At 35.5% G+C, this 17,581-nt stretch overlaps 2 protein-coding genes and 1 long non-coding RNA gene across 4 annotated transcripts; 1 reads left to right on the top strand and 2 right to left on the bottom strand.

The window, feature by feature from the left end:
• On the bottom strand, positions 351–2,028 carry LOC18784498 (mitochondrial pyruvate carrier 4). The gene is made up of 5 exons (XM_007217135.2): positions 1,752–2,028; positions 1,165–1,263; positions 903–955; positions 693–766; positions 351–603 (listed from the first exon to the last, which is right to left on the bottom strand). The coding sequence occupies exons 1-5, from the start codon at positions 1,804–1,806 to the stop codon at positions 555–557; spliced, it is 330 nt and encodes a 109-aa protein (XP_007217197.1). The 5' UTR covers positions 1,807–2,028; the 3' UTR covers positions 351–554.
• LOC109948299 lies at positions 4,503–5,030 on the top strand. The gene is made up of 2 exons (XR_002270941.1): positions 4,503–4,630; positions 4,712–5,030. It is a non-coding gene; the product is annotated as an uncharacterized LOC109948299 (long non-coding RNA).
• LOC18783835 (mitochondrial pyruvate carrier 3) lies at positions 14,510–16,584 on the bottom strand. Of its 2 annotated transcripts, none has more exons than XM_020559049.1 (5): positions 16,053–16,571; positions 15,424–15,522; positions 15,080–15,132; positions 14,865–14,938; positions 14,510–14,770 (listed from the first exon to the last, which is right to left on the bottom strand). In XM_020559049.1, exons 1-5 carry the CDS (start codon positions 16,105–16,107, stop codon positions 14,722–14,724), a joined length of 330 nt encoding a protein of 109 aa, XP_020414638.1. In that variant the 5' UTR covers positions 16,108–16,571; the 3' UTR covers positions 14,510–14,721. The 2 variants fall into 2 exon arrangements, with proteins under 2 accessions (XP_020414638.1, XP_020414639.1); XM_020559050.1 differs by having other exon boundaries at positions 14,755–14,770; positions 14,865–14,945; positions 16,053–16,584.

Here is a 17,581-nt window from a genome sequence, read left to right on the forward strand (position 1 = left end):
CTCTAGGCGAATAGCCGTTGTGAACATGTTAGTGTCTGAAATACTGCAATGACCAAAGCTTTGTAAGGTTTTTCTTTCCTTTTGGTTAAAAGGAAGGCCAAAAGAAAAGGGAAGGATTCAAACTCTGGCTTTGAGTGCAGGGATAAACGCCCTCTACCACCTAATTAAGCCTCTTTCAAGGGCTTGTAAGCGCGGGGTTTAAAGGTGCTGAATGAAGATTTTGTATAGAGAAGTTCTGCTACATGTACCACATTGCAGACGTACCACATTGCAGACCCCAATGTATCACTTTGTTTTGCTTAATACAAACTAAAACTCTACATGTAGCATTCCAGTCATAAAAGTAGGTCTGGGAGAAAGAAGCAATCGATGAGGTTAAATTTTTCGTTGGCCTCAATTGAACCATGAGGTTCAAACATAATCCAACAATAATCCATGAGAAAGATTATGTTTTACTCTAAGTAATAATAATTTTACATGACTAGAACAAGAGACTGTCTAGCTGGAAACCAGCATGCCAAGTTAATATACAATAAGTTGAAGTGAAATTGTCTTTATTCTTCTTCTGCAGAAGCTTGCTGGTTTTTGACTGATGAGTCATGCCTGGAAAATATGGAAATGGGTGACAATCAATCCATTGTAATTAATTATTTTTGAAAACAAAGACGCAGAATACGTAAATAGCGACTTACTGAATTTTACGTGACAGTTGAAACAGGGCAGTTAGAGACATCCCAAGATTGACACTGACAAGATTCCAGTTCTTCTGCAATCTCAAAATGGACAAGCTAAATAACTGAAGAATCTATCTCAAATTTATACAAATTTCTTGGACAAAAAGAAACTTCTTCAACTGCAAATTGTTTGCTCTAATTGATAATTTGAGGTTTAGAATCAATTACTGGTTTAATTAATGTGCTGTATCTTGCCCATATAAGTCCACTGCATGCAAGGACTGGAGATCATCAAATGGGGATGAGTTAACAACCAGAAAGTCATAGTGCTACTGTACTAGTTAGGACCCGTTTGGGAGTGCCGTTAGTTATTTGAATGTGCATTTAGCCATTCTAAAAACACTCGCAAACGGACCCTAATGTAAACTCGTCTGTACAATTGACAAGATATGGGCCTCAAAGAAATAAGCGATTCAGCAGTTCAACCAACCTGATTGCTGAGCATACGATAAGTCCTCAGGTGGTTTTGAGGAGTCAAGAATATTTGCAATGGTTAGACCCCATTTAAAAGTTGGGGCCCAAAAATGAACTGCAAAATCAAAACACATAATAAACCTTTAATATATGAGTGGCTCTGATGTTCTTTTACAATTTCTTATCACAACAAGTGTTCATATATCCTATGATCTATTGGGAAAGTTCTGGTTTTAGCCACAAAAATCTGAGGCCTAAGCTTGTACCTAAATCAAATCTGAGGCCTGGGTTTAAAAACTGATGAGGGTTTTCTTTCTCTTATAAACTAGTTTCTGACTTAGAAACCAATAATCTCAATCATGTTCTTGAATCTCAATAACTTTGATGCATCATGCATGGTAATTAAGCACCATCTAGCTGATTAGTATGGTATTTACTAAAAAATGAACTAAACTCGGATAATGATTAAGCTTTCAAACTTTGATATCAGCAATTCATCATTGAGAAATGAAGAACAAGAATATGGCTAAATGATCAACACAAACATTTCAAAACATGTAGAGTAAGAGAAACAGAATTAATTAACTAGAGAAGTAAACAAACTAGTTTTTGGGCCGGCTGGGTGGTTCCAAATTGCTTGCAGCTTAGAATTTGCCATGATATCAAATTCTTCCCCCTTCACAGCTCCTAGGTTGGATAAAGTAGCAAAACTGAGGAAGAAGAGAAAAAAGGATTATATTTGTTGATATTTATATATCGTTCCTCCCAATAATTCTGAGTTTTGACTAATATTTACATAAAGGAATCCGACAAAAAAAATATTTAAACAAAGGAAAAAGAAAACATAAAGGTAAGATCCTGGCTTTCTATTATTGTGGAAGAGTATTTTCAACATTTGTAGATCCCCTAGTTTTTGGAGTATAGCTGCAAAGCCGTCTTATAATTAACTAGCACCAAAAGCTGCAAAAACAAACAGGAAGCACGAAAAGTACACCAGACAGAATATTCAAGCCACAGCTAGCATTTCTCCTACTTGCCCAATAGCTAAATGAAGGTCGTTAAAGCCATCTTGCCTAGTGAAAAAAAGTCTTTTGATTTGCAGGTCAATGATTTCGGGTTTAAATTTTATGACATTTTAGTAGTGTATGTGTGAGAAATTTTCATCTCTTTGTAATTTAGATTATCAGTTGTATTCAAAAGGAAAAAAAAAAAAAAGATAATTAAAAAGCCTCCTTTTTTTTCCTCATTCCGTCTACAAAGGAGAGGGGATAGATTCACACTCTGGCTTTTGAGTGTGGACTAAACGCTCTCTACCACTAGAGTTACAAGCCCTCACGTATTAAGCCTGTTTTGATGGCATAAGTGCACAATGTCAATGTGCAGGATCAAGATGTTGATGTTTACAAAGAGAAATTCTACCACATGACCAAATTGCGTGTAACCTCAACCATAAATAATAGTACAAAAATTTCTAAAACCAATCAAGCCTCAATCATGAAATTATGAAAGAAAAATCCATAATTGAAGAAACCCAGATTGAGAATTGGGATGACTTACTCGGATTATGATCGAACTCTGTCTTTCTAAGAAGCAAATATTCTGAGAATTACGTTGTCCATATATATCAGCTCAATTTTTAAGACGTCAAATAGTAAAAGAATCTCGACCAAAAAAAAAAATAGTAAAAGAATTTTGACGATCAATTAAGACTCTTTCAATGGCTAGTAAGTGGGCGGTTTAGAGGTGCCGTACAAAGATATTTATAAACCAGCATGCCAAGTTAATATACAACCATTGGGAATTGGGTGTGTGTGTGTGTGTTTGAATACTCATGACATGAGAATCCCGGAGTGTCTGAGAGCGCGATGGGAACTTATCTGAACGATTCAAACTCTCATCACTGCAAACAACGAAAATTTGACTCGGATTTTCCTGAATGAAAAACACTAAAAGTTTTTATGTAATGGACCAATTTGTTAAAAGAATTTGCGCCACTTAATTTTCTGGGCAATGGACCTGGGCCCAGGCCCGACACTTCATCTCTTAGAGCATTTCCAGCAGTTAAGGCTAGACTCGGGGGGGGGGGGGGGGGGGAGGGGGGTTGGGCAAAAAAGTGATTTCCAGCAACAAAAGCAAGCCCGGGCAGATGGTGGGACCCAGCAGACTGGGCTAGCCCGAGGGCAAGGCTGATGTCAGCATGCTGACGTCACGTCGACGTCGGCCCTGCGTCCAAATTTTTTTAAATCGTCCATGTGGCGCGCTAGGCTCTCCGATGATATTTTTTCTAGCAATCCAACGGTAGCCAATGTTTGTGCAATAAAAAAATAATAAAAAATGGATAAATATGTAAAAAAATACCAAAAAAATTACTGAAATTTTTTTTTTCTCTATACCTTATTTCCATTTTTAACATTTAAGTAAATGTCTTTGTCCTTTTACTTTCATTTATTTTTATATTACTCCATTTACTTAAGTTTACAATGTAAATAAGGAAGTACCCCCCATTTGGATTCAAATAAAAATACTAGAAAATCAAATTCCTACCAAATCAAAATATGAAAAATCGGTTTTAGTGCAAAATACGATTTTGGCTAAAAATGATGGCTCATTAAGTCAATATGTACTTCATATTAAAATTTCATAAAATCAAGTTTTCTTATTTGATGTGTAAGGAATAAAAGCCGCCAAAAATTATCTTGAGAAAATGATTATTCCGAAAAATTATTTTTCATACTTAGTCAATATTGCACATCAGCTACAAAAATTCTGGGTCCGCCAGTGTCTATAAATACCAACCAATACAACTAATAAAATAAAATCATATCCAAAAATATTATCCAATATGAATAGTATTGACACGTAGGAACCCAAAAATATTATCCGAAAATATTATCCGAATTAATTGTTTAAGTAAAAAAAGTTGTGAAAAAAAATAAAAAAATGAATAGTATTTGCCATGGCAAAGAGCAACTGTTGGAAACACATTTTGCTAGAGGGGCTAGGGCAGCCACTATTCACGTGAATAGTAACTGCCCTAGGGCTCCCCTTGCCATGGCCAGAGCCGGCCCTTGGGGAGGGCAACTGGGGCCTGGGCCCGGGGCCCATAATTGAAAGGGGCACCAAAAAAATAAAGTTAAGCCATATATTATATACGTATAGAACAAAACAAATAAAATAAATAAATAAAAAACCAAGCGTGCATTTTTGTTTAATCCTCCCTTCCCAAAAGCGCGTGCTCACCCATATATGCTAGCAAATATATTGTTTTTTAATCCTATTCCAAAAAAAAAAACAAAACAAAAAAACAAAACAAAACCATACCACACTAGGGTTTAGATTCTTGTTATCTCAATTTTCTTATATATGTACCTATCATCCCTCACTCACAATCACACCGCGGCCTCTCTCCTCTCCATTGCCTCTCTCTTTCGTCTTTCCTATCATTTCCCCTCCATGACAGAAGAGACGAAGCCAACAGAGCTGTAAGTCCTTTCTCTTTGTCTATTTATTTCCTATGTTGCTGCTATTTTCCAAATAATCACTTTATATAGGCATTCTTGCAGATTCAAGATCGCCAATTGAGAACTTATTCATTGAGAATTGAGATGGGTTTCAGGTGCAGACCCAGATAAACAACAAAGATGATTTTTCTTGGGCCTTAATCAGTTTTGCAGGGAGAACGTGAGTTTTGTAATGAATTACTTGGTTTAAACATGAAAATTTATCTGAAGATTTACCAAATGAATTGTTCATATTCATTTGGAAGAATAAGCAGAAAATGAAAATGAATTGAAAGTTTATGATGCAAAAATGGCAGATTTACTTTTAGAAAAGTTTCATGTGGGAGAAACTAACTGCAAATTCCCTATGGATGAACACGATGACATTTTTTCTCAAATTATTATCATCAAAAAATAACAAACGGGAAGGCTTATGTTGTAAAAACAATGAATGCTATAATTTTAATAAAATTAATTACTTGATAAAAAATTATAATTTTAATGTTTACATTATTTTGGGCACACTTTAAATTTTTGCCCTGGGCCTCAGATTACCCAAGGCCGGCTCTGGCCATGGCAAGGGGTAAACTACTGGAAATGCTCTAAGGGAAATAGGATTTCGTTTCCTCTTTTTTGGGGGAAAGTTACATATGTATGTACAGTATATAAATAGGACTTTGAGGCTGTGAAATAAACCCTAAAAGTGAAAAAGAAAGAGATGGTACACAGAAATAAAGAGCCAAGAGCGCCAAGTTTGTGGTACAGAAAATGCCACCATTAGCTGATCTCATAAGTAGTGATGATGTTGTAAGGAAGGACAATCGTGTTGTGTACAAGTAACGCAGAATTATTCGGTTAGTATCCTAACAATTTTACCGTTCTCTTTTTTATTTTTTATCTTTTTCTTATAGTTCCAATATATACGACATTAACATGTACTATTTTTATTCTTTTTCCCAGTGACATTATTGAGCTATTTGACGAATTCATGCTCTCCGATCAATATTGCCATTGGGATATTCGACACATAAATTGTAGGAAATAATAGTGCTAAAATGCTATAAAATAAACAAATAAACACTACAAACAAAACAAATTTTTACAACAGTAGTATGTAATTAAAAGAACCTTAATTGAGTCGAGGCAAGTGTTAGACACTCTGACCTTAAGACGAATTACGCCCCACACTAGTGCTTATGGTTCACTAGCGTTCGCCTCCCAGGATACAACGACTCCCCTCCTTATGAAAGAAGCACTGCAATTCACAAGGAACTTTGAACCAAAATTATGCAGGAAACTCTCTTTATGCAAACTCTAATGCTCTCTATATATGAAAGTATGTATCTAGAGAATTGATTGAATTAATAAAAACTGCAGGAGGATTGCTCTATTTATAGATGATGAAATACCCTTTCCAAAAAGGTATCCCAATCTGAAAAGGCAAACAGTGCATCCTTTGGTCTTGAAGAGTTGTCATCCCAAACAATGTATCCCTTAGTTTGAAGAGTTGTCACCCCCCAATTGAAGATGTCTTTACCCAAAGGTCATGTCTTTAACCCAATGGATTTTATTAATTTCCATTCAAATAGAAAATTAATATTAAATATAATATTAAATTTCTCACAATCCCCCACATGAATGGAAATTAGTTTCAACAATATGCAAATGATAATGCAGACTTAGAGAGAGTTCCTATTAGAAGAATATGGCATCTGGATAGGTAGCTTTTGGCTTTGAACCTTCCATAGTGAAGTACTATCGGATTTACTTGGCTAATCAGTGAACGTGATGTCTTGAACTGTTCAGCCGTTTGTGTAAACCCAGACAATAATACTCACACAATACCCTTCTAGACATATCTGGTTCGATCGGTTGTGCCCGTTTTGGCCCTGAGCAACTCCTGGCATTCATAAGTGCTTTAGAGAATTTAGCCCTAAAAATTCTCATGGAAACGGCCCTATTTCACACTTATATAGGTGATTTCCTATTGGTAATATCCTCTCATATCTTACTCGGATAATCAAGGTATAGGAATCATTAAAAGCATAGCTTAACCTAAACACATTTCATACAACACTGTATCATCATAGGATATGGGTAGGAGAATATATCTCTGCAGTGTTATTTTTGAGTTATCATAATTTAGTTGTCCCTTTTGAACCTAGATCTTGGGATCTCCAGTCAACTAGGTTGGGTTTCCACTATGACTACTCATTTGACATGGGCTTTAACCCCATTCCCCTCGATGATCTATAAACTTGTTCTCCGTTCAAACCTTTAGTAAATGGATCCGCCAAATTATCTCTTGACTTTATGTAGTCAATGGTAATTATTCCACTGGAGAGCAGTTGCTTAACGGTGTTGTGTCTTCGACGTATATGTCGAGACTTGCCGTTGTACATATTGTTTTGTGCCCTTGCAATTGTAGATTGACTATCACAATGTATACATATAGCAGGCACAGGTTTTGGCCAACATGGAATAACTTCTAAGAAATTACGTAGCCATTCAGCTTCCTCACCAGCTTTATCTAATGCTATGAACTCAGATTCCATAGTAGATCTAGCTATAATAGTTTGCTTAGTAGATCTCCATGATATAGCTGCACCTCCAATTGTAAAGACATATCCACTTGTAGAATTGGAGTCTTTAGTATCAGATATCCAATTAGCATCACTATATCCTTCAAGTACAGCTGGATATCTTGTATAATGCAATCCAACATTTTTGGTGTATCTTAAGTATCTTAGAACTCTGACTATAGCTTTCCAATGATCCCTTCCAGGATTACTAGTGTATTTGCTTAATTTATTAACAGAGTAAGCTATATCAGGCCTTGTACAATTCGTAAGATACATGAGACTACCAATAATACGAGCATATTCTATTTGTGATACACCATGACCTATATTCTTCACAAGATTAAGACTTGGATCATAAGGAGTTCTTACTGGACTAGTATCATACTTGCTAAACTTCGCAAGTATTTTCTCAATATAATGTGATTGGGATAAAACTAGTCCATCAGATGTTCTAGAAATTTTAATTCCTAGAATCACATCTGCTACTCCCAAATCTTTCATGTCAAAAGTTTTGGTCAACATTTTCTTGGTAGATTTAATCATCCCAATATTGCTACCAATAATTAACATATCATCAACATAAAGACAAATAATGACAAAACCATCTTGAGTGCTTTTCATATAAACACATTTATCACACTCATTGATCTTGAAACCATTTGACATTAATGCATTGTCAAATTTCAGATGCCATTGTTTTGGTGCTTGCTTTAACCCGTACAAGGACTTAACAAGCTTACATACTTTCTTTTCTTGTCCAGGAACAATAAACCCTTCAGGTTGTTCCATATAAATTTCCTCATCTAAATCACCATTTAGAAAGGCCGTTTTCACATCCATTTGATGTATCTCAAGGTTATGCAATGCTGCAATTGCAATTAACATTCTTATTGATGTTATTCTCGTAACTGGTGAATATGTGTCAAAATAATCCAATCCTTCTTTTTGTTTATAACCTTTGACAACAAGCCTTGCCTTATATTTGTCAATTGATCCATCAGCTTTCATCTTTCTCTTAAAAATCCATTTATAACCCAATGGTTTATTTCCAGGAGGAAGATCCACAAGTTCCCAAGTGTGATTCTGCATGATGGATTCAACTTCGGCATTAATAGCCTCTTTCCATAAAAGAGCTTCAGGAGAAGTCATGGCTTCTTTGTAAGTTTGAGGCTCATTTTCTAACAAATAAGTTAGAAACTCAGGACCAAAGGATTTGGTTGTCTTAACTCTCTTACTACGCCTGGGTTCATATCCAGGTTCTGGTTCTGCAGTCTCTTGGTCTATATTTTCTTGATGACTTTCTTGGTTATCGCTATTAACAGCATCTAAGGTTCTTTTAAGTGTATTTCTTTCTTGTGCATCCTTATAAGGAAATACATTTTCAAAGAAAGATACATTCCTTGATTCAATAATCGTATTCACATGTACATCTAATATATCAGATTTGTGTACAAGGAAACGATATGCACTACTGTTAATGGCATAACCGATAAATATACAGTCAATAGTTTTGGGTCCTATCTTAACCTTTTTAGGGGTTGGAACCGCAACTTTAGCTAGACACCCCCACACTTTCAAGTATTTATAGGAAGGCTTGTGACCTTTCCATAACTCATAAGGTGTTTTGTCTAACTTTTTATGAGGCAATTTGTTGAGAATGTAATTAGCAGAAAGTAAAGCTTCCCCCCACAAATTCTGGGGTGCTCCAGAACTTACTAGCAACGCATTCATCATTTCTTTTAAAGTACGATTTTTGCGTTCAGCAATACCATTTTGCTGAGGTGAGTATGGGGCAGTAGTTTGGTGAATAATTCCGTGTTGGGAACAAAACTCACCAAAAGGTGATTCATATTCACCACCTCTATCACTTCTTAATATCTTTATTTTCCTGCTAAGTTGATTCTCAACTTCACTTTTATAATGTTTGAACATTTCTATGGCCTCATCTTTGCTTCTTAGCAAATATACTTGACAATATCTTGTACAATCATCAATAAAAGTAATAAAATACTTTTTACCACCTCTAGTTTGTACAAATTTCAAGTCACAAATATCACTGTGAATTAATTCTAGAGGTTCTGTACTTCTTTCTATAGACTGGAATGATGATCTAGTTAGTTTTGCTTCAACACAGGTTTCACATTTATTATGGAAATCAATATGAAACTTAGGTATTAGTTCCATGTTAATTAATTGACGCAATTTGTCATAATTAACATGCCCTAATCTTCCATGCCACAAATCAGATAACTCAAGCATATAAGCAGAACTAACTTTATTATTATTAACTTTGTGTACAACAGTCATTACATTCATCTTGAAGAGTCCATCAGTAAGGTACCCTTTCCCCACATACATTCCATTCTTTGTAAGTACAAACTTATTAGACTCAAAGACTAGTTTGAACCCATTCTTGCTAAGCAGTGATCCAGAAACCAAGTTCTTCCGGATCTCAGGGACGTGAAGTACATTATTGAGAGTGACTTCCTTTCCAGATGTCATCTTTAGAACTATTTTCCCTTGGCCATGAATTTTGGAGGTGGAGGAGTTTCCCATGAATAAAGGCTCTCCTTGATCATTTGCTGCATAGGTAGAAAACATCTTCCTTTCAGAACATATGTGGCGTGTAGCTCCAGTATCCACCCACCATTCCTTGGTGTTGCCCACCAAGTTCACTTCAGACACAACTGCAGAAAGATTAATATCTGACAAGTCAGTTGAAAGCTTGTCTTCTTCAGTCATGTGTGCCTCAGTCTTGCCCTTTTTCTTTTGGTTGCCTTGTCCATTTCTACTTCGGCAATCCACAGCTCGATGGCCTTGCTTATTGCAATTGAAACACTTTCCCTTAAACTCCTTGGATTTCTTGGAGTTCCCTTGACTTGAGCCTTCTCCAGAGTGCTTCCTCTTCTTGTTATTTCTTGACTCTTTTTCCACTATGTTAGCCTTAGCTTCCATTATGGATCCAGACTTTTTGTCAGCACGGTGATTGTCTTCTTCGATCCTTAGCCTTACTATCAAATCCTCAAGTCCCATCTCCTTACGCTTATGCTTAAGGTAGTTTTTGAAATCCTTCCAAGAGGGTGGTAATTTTTCAATGACAGCAGCCACTTGAAAAGACTCACTCAATTCCATCTTTTCTGCATGTATCTCATGTAGAATGAGTTGCAGTTCTTGGACTTGACTTATGACAGTCTTGGAGTCTACCATCTTGTAGTCAAGAAACCGACCGACAATGAATTTCTTCATTCCTGCATCTTCGGTCCGATATTTCTTATCTAGTGACTCCCATAAAGCCTTGGCCGTCTGAATTGGACTATACACATTGTATAGTGCATCACTTAAACCATTTAGGATGTAGTTCCTGCAAAGGAAATCCGACTGGTTCCATGCATCAGAAGCAGCCACTGTTTCTATTGTATCACCAGGTCCAGGAGGATCTGCTTTCAGGATATGAGCCAAATTCAATGTGGTGATGTAGAACAACATCTTTTGTTGCCATCTCTTAAAATCCATCCCATTAAATTTTTCAGGCTTCTCTGCATGATTATGGGATGAAGGCAATACTACAGCAGGTGTACTTGTCTTCACAGAAGGACCTACTTTCTGTATCTCATTCGACATTTTCCTTAATTGAGTGAACAATCTCAATGTCAATAAACAAATATTTGGTAGTCTTTAATAGATAATGAATCACAATAGTGTGTTACAACAAAACATACAGAAATAAATAATACAATACCGATAAGAAGTATAGCAAACACAATATGCAATTTATTCAAGATAATAGTAATACAGAATGCTATATTTCACAGATACAGTGAATTTAATGTATGTAGATAAATATAATCAAAATTTATAAACAGAATAATAAAAAATGATGCCAAACAGAAAATAGATTCCAAATAAATAAATAAAAACGATGCTGTATATTTAGACTTTGTCTAACAATAGAAACAGAAGGCAATCAGTGTTTGTGGCAATCTTTATTGAAAGGTCCCGATTATTATAACTTAGCTTTGGTTAACTTCGAATTGTATAAAACAAAGGAAACTAACAGGAAACCAATTCAATAGAATAAACAACTAATAAAAAGATGTTTTGCTGTTTGTACCAAAATCAAACCTTTTGCAGCGTTTAACAATTAAAAACACAGATTAAAGTATATAGCAAATAACACAATTAATTCGTCTTAAGATTGTAGGAAATAATAGTGCTAAAATGCTATAAAATAAACAAATAAACACTACAAACAAAACAAATTTTTACAACAGTAGTATGTAATTAAAAGAACCTTAATTGAGTCGAGGCAAGTGTTAGACACTCTGACCTTAAGACGAATTACGCCCCACACTGGTGCTTATGGTTCACTAGCGTTCGCCTCCCAGGATACAACGACTCCCCTCCTTATGAAAGAAGCACTGCAATTCACAAGGAACTTTGAACTAAAATTATGCAGGAAACTCTCTTTATGCAAACTCTAATGCTCTCTATATATGAAAGTATGTATCTAGAGAATTGATTGAATTAATAAAAACTGCAGGAGGATTGCTCTATTTATAGATGATGAAATACCCTTTCCAAAAAGGTATCCCAATCTGAAAAGGCAAACAGTGCATCCTTTGGTCTTGAAGAGTTGTCATCCCAAACAATGTATCCCTTAGTTTGAAGAGTTGTCACCCCCCAATTGAAGATGTCTTTACCCAAAGGTCATGTCTTTAACCCAATAGATTTTATTAATTTCCATTCAAATAGAAAATTAATATTAAATATAATATTAAATTTCTCACATAAATATCGTTAATGATCGAGTTCGGAAGGACCTATCGTGAGAAGAACGTGCAAGACGCAATTCATATCCATGGTTGGAGACATACTTGGTAATGGTGACAATGAAAGGGAGCTAAACCACTTTTATCACATGGCAAACCATGGGTAAGGACTTTCTTGCTCTTTTTTCCTTTTATTACTATTTTTTTTTTAATGGAATATTTTTATTTTTATTTTTATTTCTAGTGTGGCGTTTATGGAATTATGGCATCACCCACTACTCATGGGACGTGATGAGAGATTCTTTTTCCCCATGCATGCCTTCATGAGACTTCAACATGTGTCTAAATGGGAAACACACGAAGTAGAGCTCACAGATTTATATGATTTCTTTGTTAAGAAGCGCATTAGCATCCGGTTCTTAACGAGGTAAGGGATCCTACTTAATGTTTTTTTTTTTTTCTCTATTTTTTTCCTAGTAATTCTAACCCATCATATTTGTTTTTGTTAGTTTCGACGAAGACATTTGATGATCATCAACTCCATCTTATCCTGGCAGCAACAGAAAGAAGTATATATATTTTTTCATTTTTCATATCGATTTCTTAGAGTGGTGTGAGAGTTGTTAATTGATGCTTTAGAACCCATAAATATTTACATATTTTGGATTTGTTTTATTCTTATAATTAAATTTCCTACATTAACATAAGTTTACGCAATTCATTTAATCACAACTGACAAGTTAAACCTATCCCAGTCCATTCCAACTTCAGTTAGTATGCAGGCATGTAGTTTCCCTTGCTTGTCACGTTCAGCTTGGTGGTTAAACTTCACCCTAAATATCAACCTTAGAGACCAGGGACAAACCTTTAGTTTTCTTCCTCGTCTCGAAACTATATCTGAACTATTTTGAAGCCAAGATTGGTATAAATGACCAGGAATGATTGTTTGTTCAAAATCCATTGCAGAGGCTTGTGTTCTTCTTGTTTTCCTTCTTATAGCCCCCCGTCTCTCCTGAACCTCCTTCATCCACACTTTGTAAATTGATTAGTCTCTAGTTCTTTTCTCCTCTTTCAGAAAATGATTTATTTGGCAAACATAAGATTAATTGTACAACTTCATCAACTAAAGAATTGCAATTGCACTCTCTCCTCCAGATTACCTATGATAATCAGGACACCTGAACTTGGCAGAAGAAAGAGCTCCAGTGTGAGTGGCTTTTGGTTCTCTGAATATTTATGCGGGCCATAACGCGGAGCAACTTTTGCAGGGGAGAGCCTGATTTCGTGTCATGCTCATGTTATAACTGATGAAATAACCTATAGGTGTCGGCATTTTGCGTGCTACACCATTTGAAAAGGGACAAATGGACGGTGCAAGCAAAGCAAGGAAGATGGACGATTGAGATTCGAGGTTGACATTAAGATTTTAAACTCGGTTGTGTATATGAAAATTTGTAACAACCAAAACCAAGTATTGATGCGCACTAATTTCTTATTTTTGTGCATTGCCACGTATATTTTTAACTCATACACATACTTATAGGCTTAGGCTTCGGCTTGAGCCATCACCAACCGCAAATGATGTCAAAAGCCCAATATGGCCCATGATCCATGAAGACGACAACAAGCCCAACACACGAGCATGCCAACCTAAGATGAGCACGAGTAATTTTTCAATGTGTTTGAGCCTGGTCAAAATCTGACAGGGTCTGGCCCAAGATTCAACAATTAAATCTATAAAGGGCCCAAGTTATGCTCGAGCGGTCTAAATTAAAATACCATTTGGGCCTAAGTTATGTTCAAGTGGCCATAATCAATAAGATTGGCTACAAACCCAAATTCATAAAGGCTTAATTACACTAATGCCTCACGAAATTTTAGTTAAATCTCACTTTATTCCCTGAAACTTAAAATGGCCCACTTTCTTACCTTCACTGAGGTTTAATGACCCACTTTGCCCCATGCCGTCAACTTCATCCAAAATTCTGTTAAAATTGATGATGTAGCGTGGGCTTATTGGTAATTTCATACACATGAATCATTACACCAATTTGAGTATGTGTGAGAAATCTCCCTCACTTTGTACTTTAGATTATTACTTGTATTCAAAAGGAAAAAAAAAAAGAGATAATTAAAAAGCCTCCTTTTTTTTCCTCATTCCGTCTACAAATGAGAGGGGATAGATTCAAACTCTGACTTTTGAGTGTGGGCTAAACGCTCTCTACCACTATAGTTACAAGCCCTCGTGTATTAAACCTTCTTTTGATGGCATAAGTGCACAATGTCAATGTGCAAGATCAAGATGTTGATGTTTACAAAGAGAAATTCTACCACATGACCAAATTTCGTGTAACCTTAAACACAAATAATAGTACAAAAATTTCTAAAACCAATCAATCCTCAATCATGAAATTATGAAAGAAAAATCCATAATTGAAGAAACCCAAATTGAGAATTGGGATGTTTTACTCAGATTATGATCGAACTCTTGTCTTTCTAGAAAGCAAATATTATGAGAATTACGTTGTCCTATATATCAGCTCAATTTTTAAGACGTCAAACAGTAAAAGAATCTCGATCAAAAAAAAAAAGTAAAAGGATTTTGACGATCAATTTAGACTCTTTCAATGACTAGTAAGCAGACGGTTTAGAGGTGCCGTACAGAGATATTTATAAACCAGCATGCCAAGTTAATATACAATAAATTGAAGTGAGATTGTCTTCATTCTTCTTCTGCATCAGCTTCTTGGGTTTTGGCAGATAAGTCATGCCTGAAAAATATGGAAATGGGTGATAATGAACCCATTGTAATTAATTATTATTATTTTAAAAAAAATACACAGAATATGTTGGATGACAACTTACTGAATTTTTCGTGACAGTTGAAACAGGGCAGTTAGAGACATCCCAAAATTGACACTGGCAAGATTCCAGTTCTTCTGCAATCTCAAAATGGACAAGCGTTAAGAACTGAATAATCTATCTCAAACTTTTACAGCTAATTTCTTGGCCAATAAGAAACTTTCTTCAACTGCAAATGATTTTGTATAATTGATAATTTGAGGTTTAGAATCAATTACTGGTGTAATTACTGTGCCGTATCTGGCCCATATGAGTCCACTGCATGCAAGGACTGTAGATCATCAAATGGGGATGAAAAAAACTTTCTATCAGTAATGAGTTTAACAACCAGAAATTCTTAGTGCTATTGTACTAGTTAGGACCCGTTTGGGAATGCTTCTCTAATAAGCATTTTTGCTCATAAGTGCTTTTGTTGGAAGTATTTTTGCACTTTTAGCTTTGTCTGCTAAATGACGTCAAATTTGCTCTAAAAGCACTCCCAAACAGGCTCTAATGTAAACTCGTATGCATAATTAACAAGACGGGCATCAAACAAATAAGGGATTTCATCAGCTCAACCAACCTGATTGCTGAGGATAGGATAGTTCCTCAGGTGGTTTTGAAGAGTCAAGGATATTTGCAATGGTTAAACCCCATTTAAAAGTTGGGGCCCAAAAATGGACTGCAAAATTAAAACATACAACAAACCTTTAATATATAAGTTGCTAGGATCAATTGGGAAAGTTCTAGTATTTATCTAGTTTTACACACACACAAAAATAATTAGTTAAAGCTGTCATCACATTCCTATAGGAAGAGATATGTGCACAATTTCAGTAAAGTAATTAAATTATTTTTAATCTTTTGGGAAAAAGTGATCAATTATCCTTGAAGTCATGCAAATCTTTCTATTTTTCTTTCATAAGCTTGCATCTGAATCAAATCTGAGACCTGGTTTTAAAAACTGATGAGGATTTCTTTCTCTGAGAAGGTAGTTCCTGAGTTAGAAACCAACAATCTCAAACATGTTCTTGAATCTCAACAACTTTGATGCATGATAATCAAGCACCATCTAGCTGATTAGCATGGTATGATTAAGCTTTCAAACTTTGATATCAACAATTCATCATTGAGAAATCAAGAACAACACAAACATTTTAAAACTTGTGGAGTAAGGGAAACAGAAATAATTAACTAGAGAAGTAAACATACTAGTTTTCGGGCCGGCTGGGTGGTTCCAAAATGCTTGCAGCTTAGAATTTGCCATGGAAACCAAACTCTGCCCCCTTCTCAGCTCTTAGGTTGGATAAAGTAGCAAAACTGAGGAACAAGAAGAGAAAAAGAATACATTTGTTGATAATTATACATCATTCCTCCCAATACTTCTGAGTTTTGACTACAAACAAAGCGACTGTAATATTTAAATAAAGGAATCCGACAAAAAAAAAATATTTAAACAAAGGAAAAAGAAAACATAAGATAAGATCCTGGCTCTCTATTATTGGAAAAGTCTTTTCAACATTTGTAGATAGATCCCCTGGTTTTTGGAGTTTGGCTACAAAAGCAAAGCAGTCTTATAATTAACTATCACCAAAAGCTGCAAAAACAAACAAGGAAGCCAGTACACCAAACCAAACACAGAATATTCAAGCCACAGCTAGCATTTCTCCTACTTGACCAATAGCTAAATAAAAGACAATTAAATCTGAACTTGGTCTCAGGTTCGAATTTCATGACATATCAGTAGTGTTTGTGTGAGAAACTCGTCTCCTTATATTCAGAAGAAGTAAAACAAGGGTAGTTATTCTTTTTTCCTCTTTCCGTCAAAAAAGAAGAAGGGTCACATTCGAAGTCTGACTTTGAGTGTGGGCTAAACACTCTCTACCACTAGAGTTACAAGCCCTCACTTATTAAACCTCTTTTGAAGGCATTTAAGTTTATAACATCGATGTGCCGGATCAAGATGTTGATGTTTACAAAGAGAAATTCTACCACATGACCAAATTGCGTGTAACCTTCCACTCAATACTCTAGAATTGACAATTGAAATTTGAAACAAAGCATATTAGGCTGCATTATTAATTGGAGATATGTAACCCAAAAAAGGGAAAGTTCAGTACAAAACTTCACCTTCAGAAAAGCATAGATTTCTTTCAATAGTTCTAGCCTTCCTATCATGAATAAATAAAATGTCTCATTCTCTTAACACACAAATCCGCAAAGAAAAAAAAATTCAAAAAATAAAAAAATAATCACCACTTAGTGAGTATGATCATTTTGATCAATCTATCACACCCTAGATCATCTTAACTTCTCTAGGTAAGCACCAAAATCTTTATCTGCCAAAGAACAAAATCAAGGATTTTTACGATAACTCAGACTGTTCCGGCATCGTTCTTCAGGCTCACAACCCCTTTGATATGGATTTATCTTCATTTTGTAGCAGTTCTCTGGATGCATAAAGCTGCATCCAGGAATGTCATCTCTTGACAGAGCGCCATAGCCAATCCTCAAGCCCTCTACTTCTTCACCCAAAAATATTGCACACACAAGGAGGCTGCTTAAAGACAAAACAGTCATTGCCTTGGACACAGCCATTTTATCAATGAGGCTATGAGAATGAGTGGGTCTCTAAAATAAATTATAATGCAGTGAAATTGCATAGGCTGAGCTCTCTGGAATTTATAGGAAGAAGTTTGTCCAGAAATATTTTGGAAGGAATTGATTGATCTTAATTTTAT

Source organism: Prunus persica, chromosome G3 (genome assembly GCF_000346465.2).
Source record: "Prunus persica cultivar Lovell chromosome G3, Prunus_persica_NCBIv2, whole genome shotgun sequence".
In the NCBI taxonomy this organism is placed as follows: domain Eukaryota; kingdom Viridiplantae; phylum Streptophyta; class Magnoliopsida; order Rosales; family Rosaceae; genus Prunus; species Prunus persica.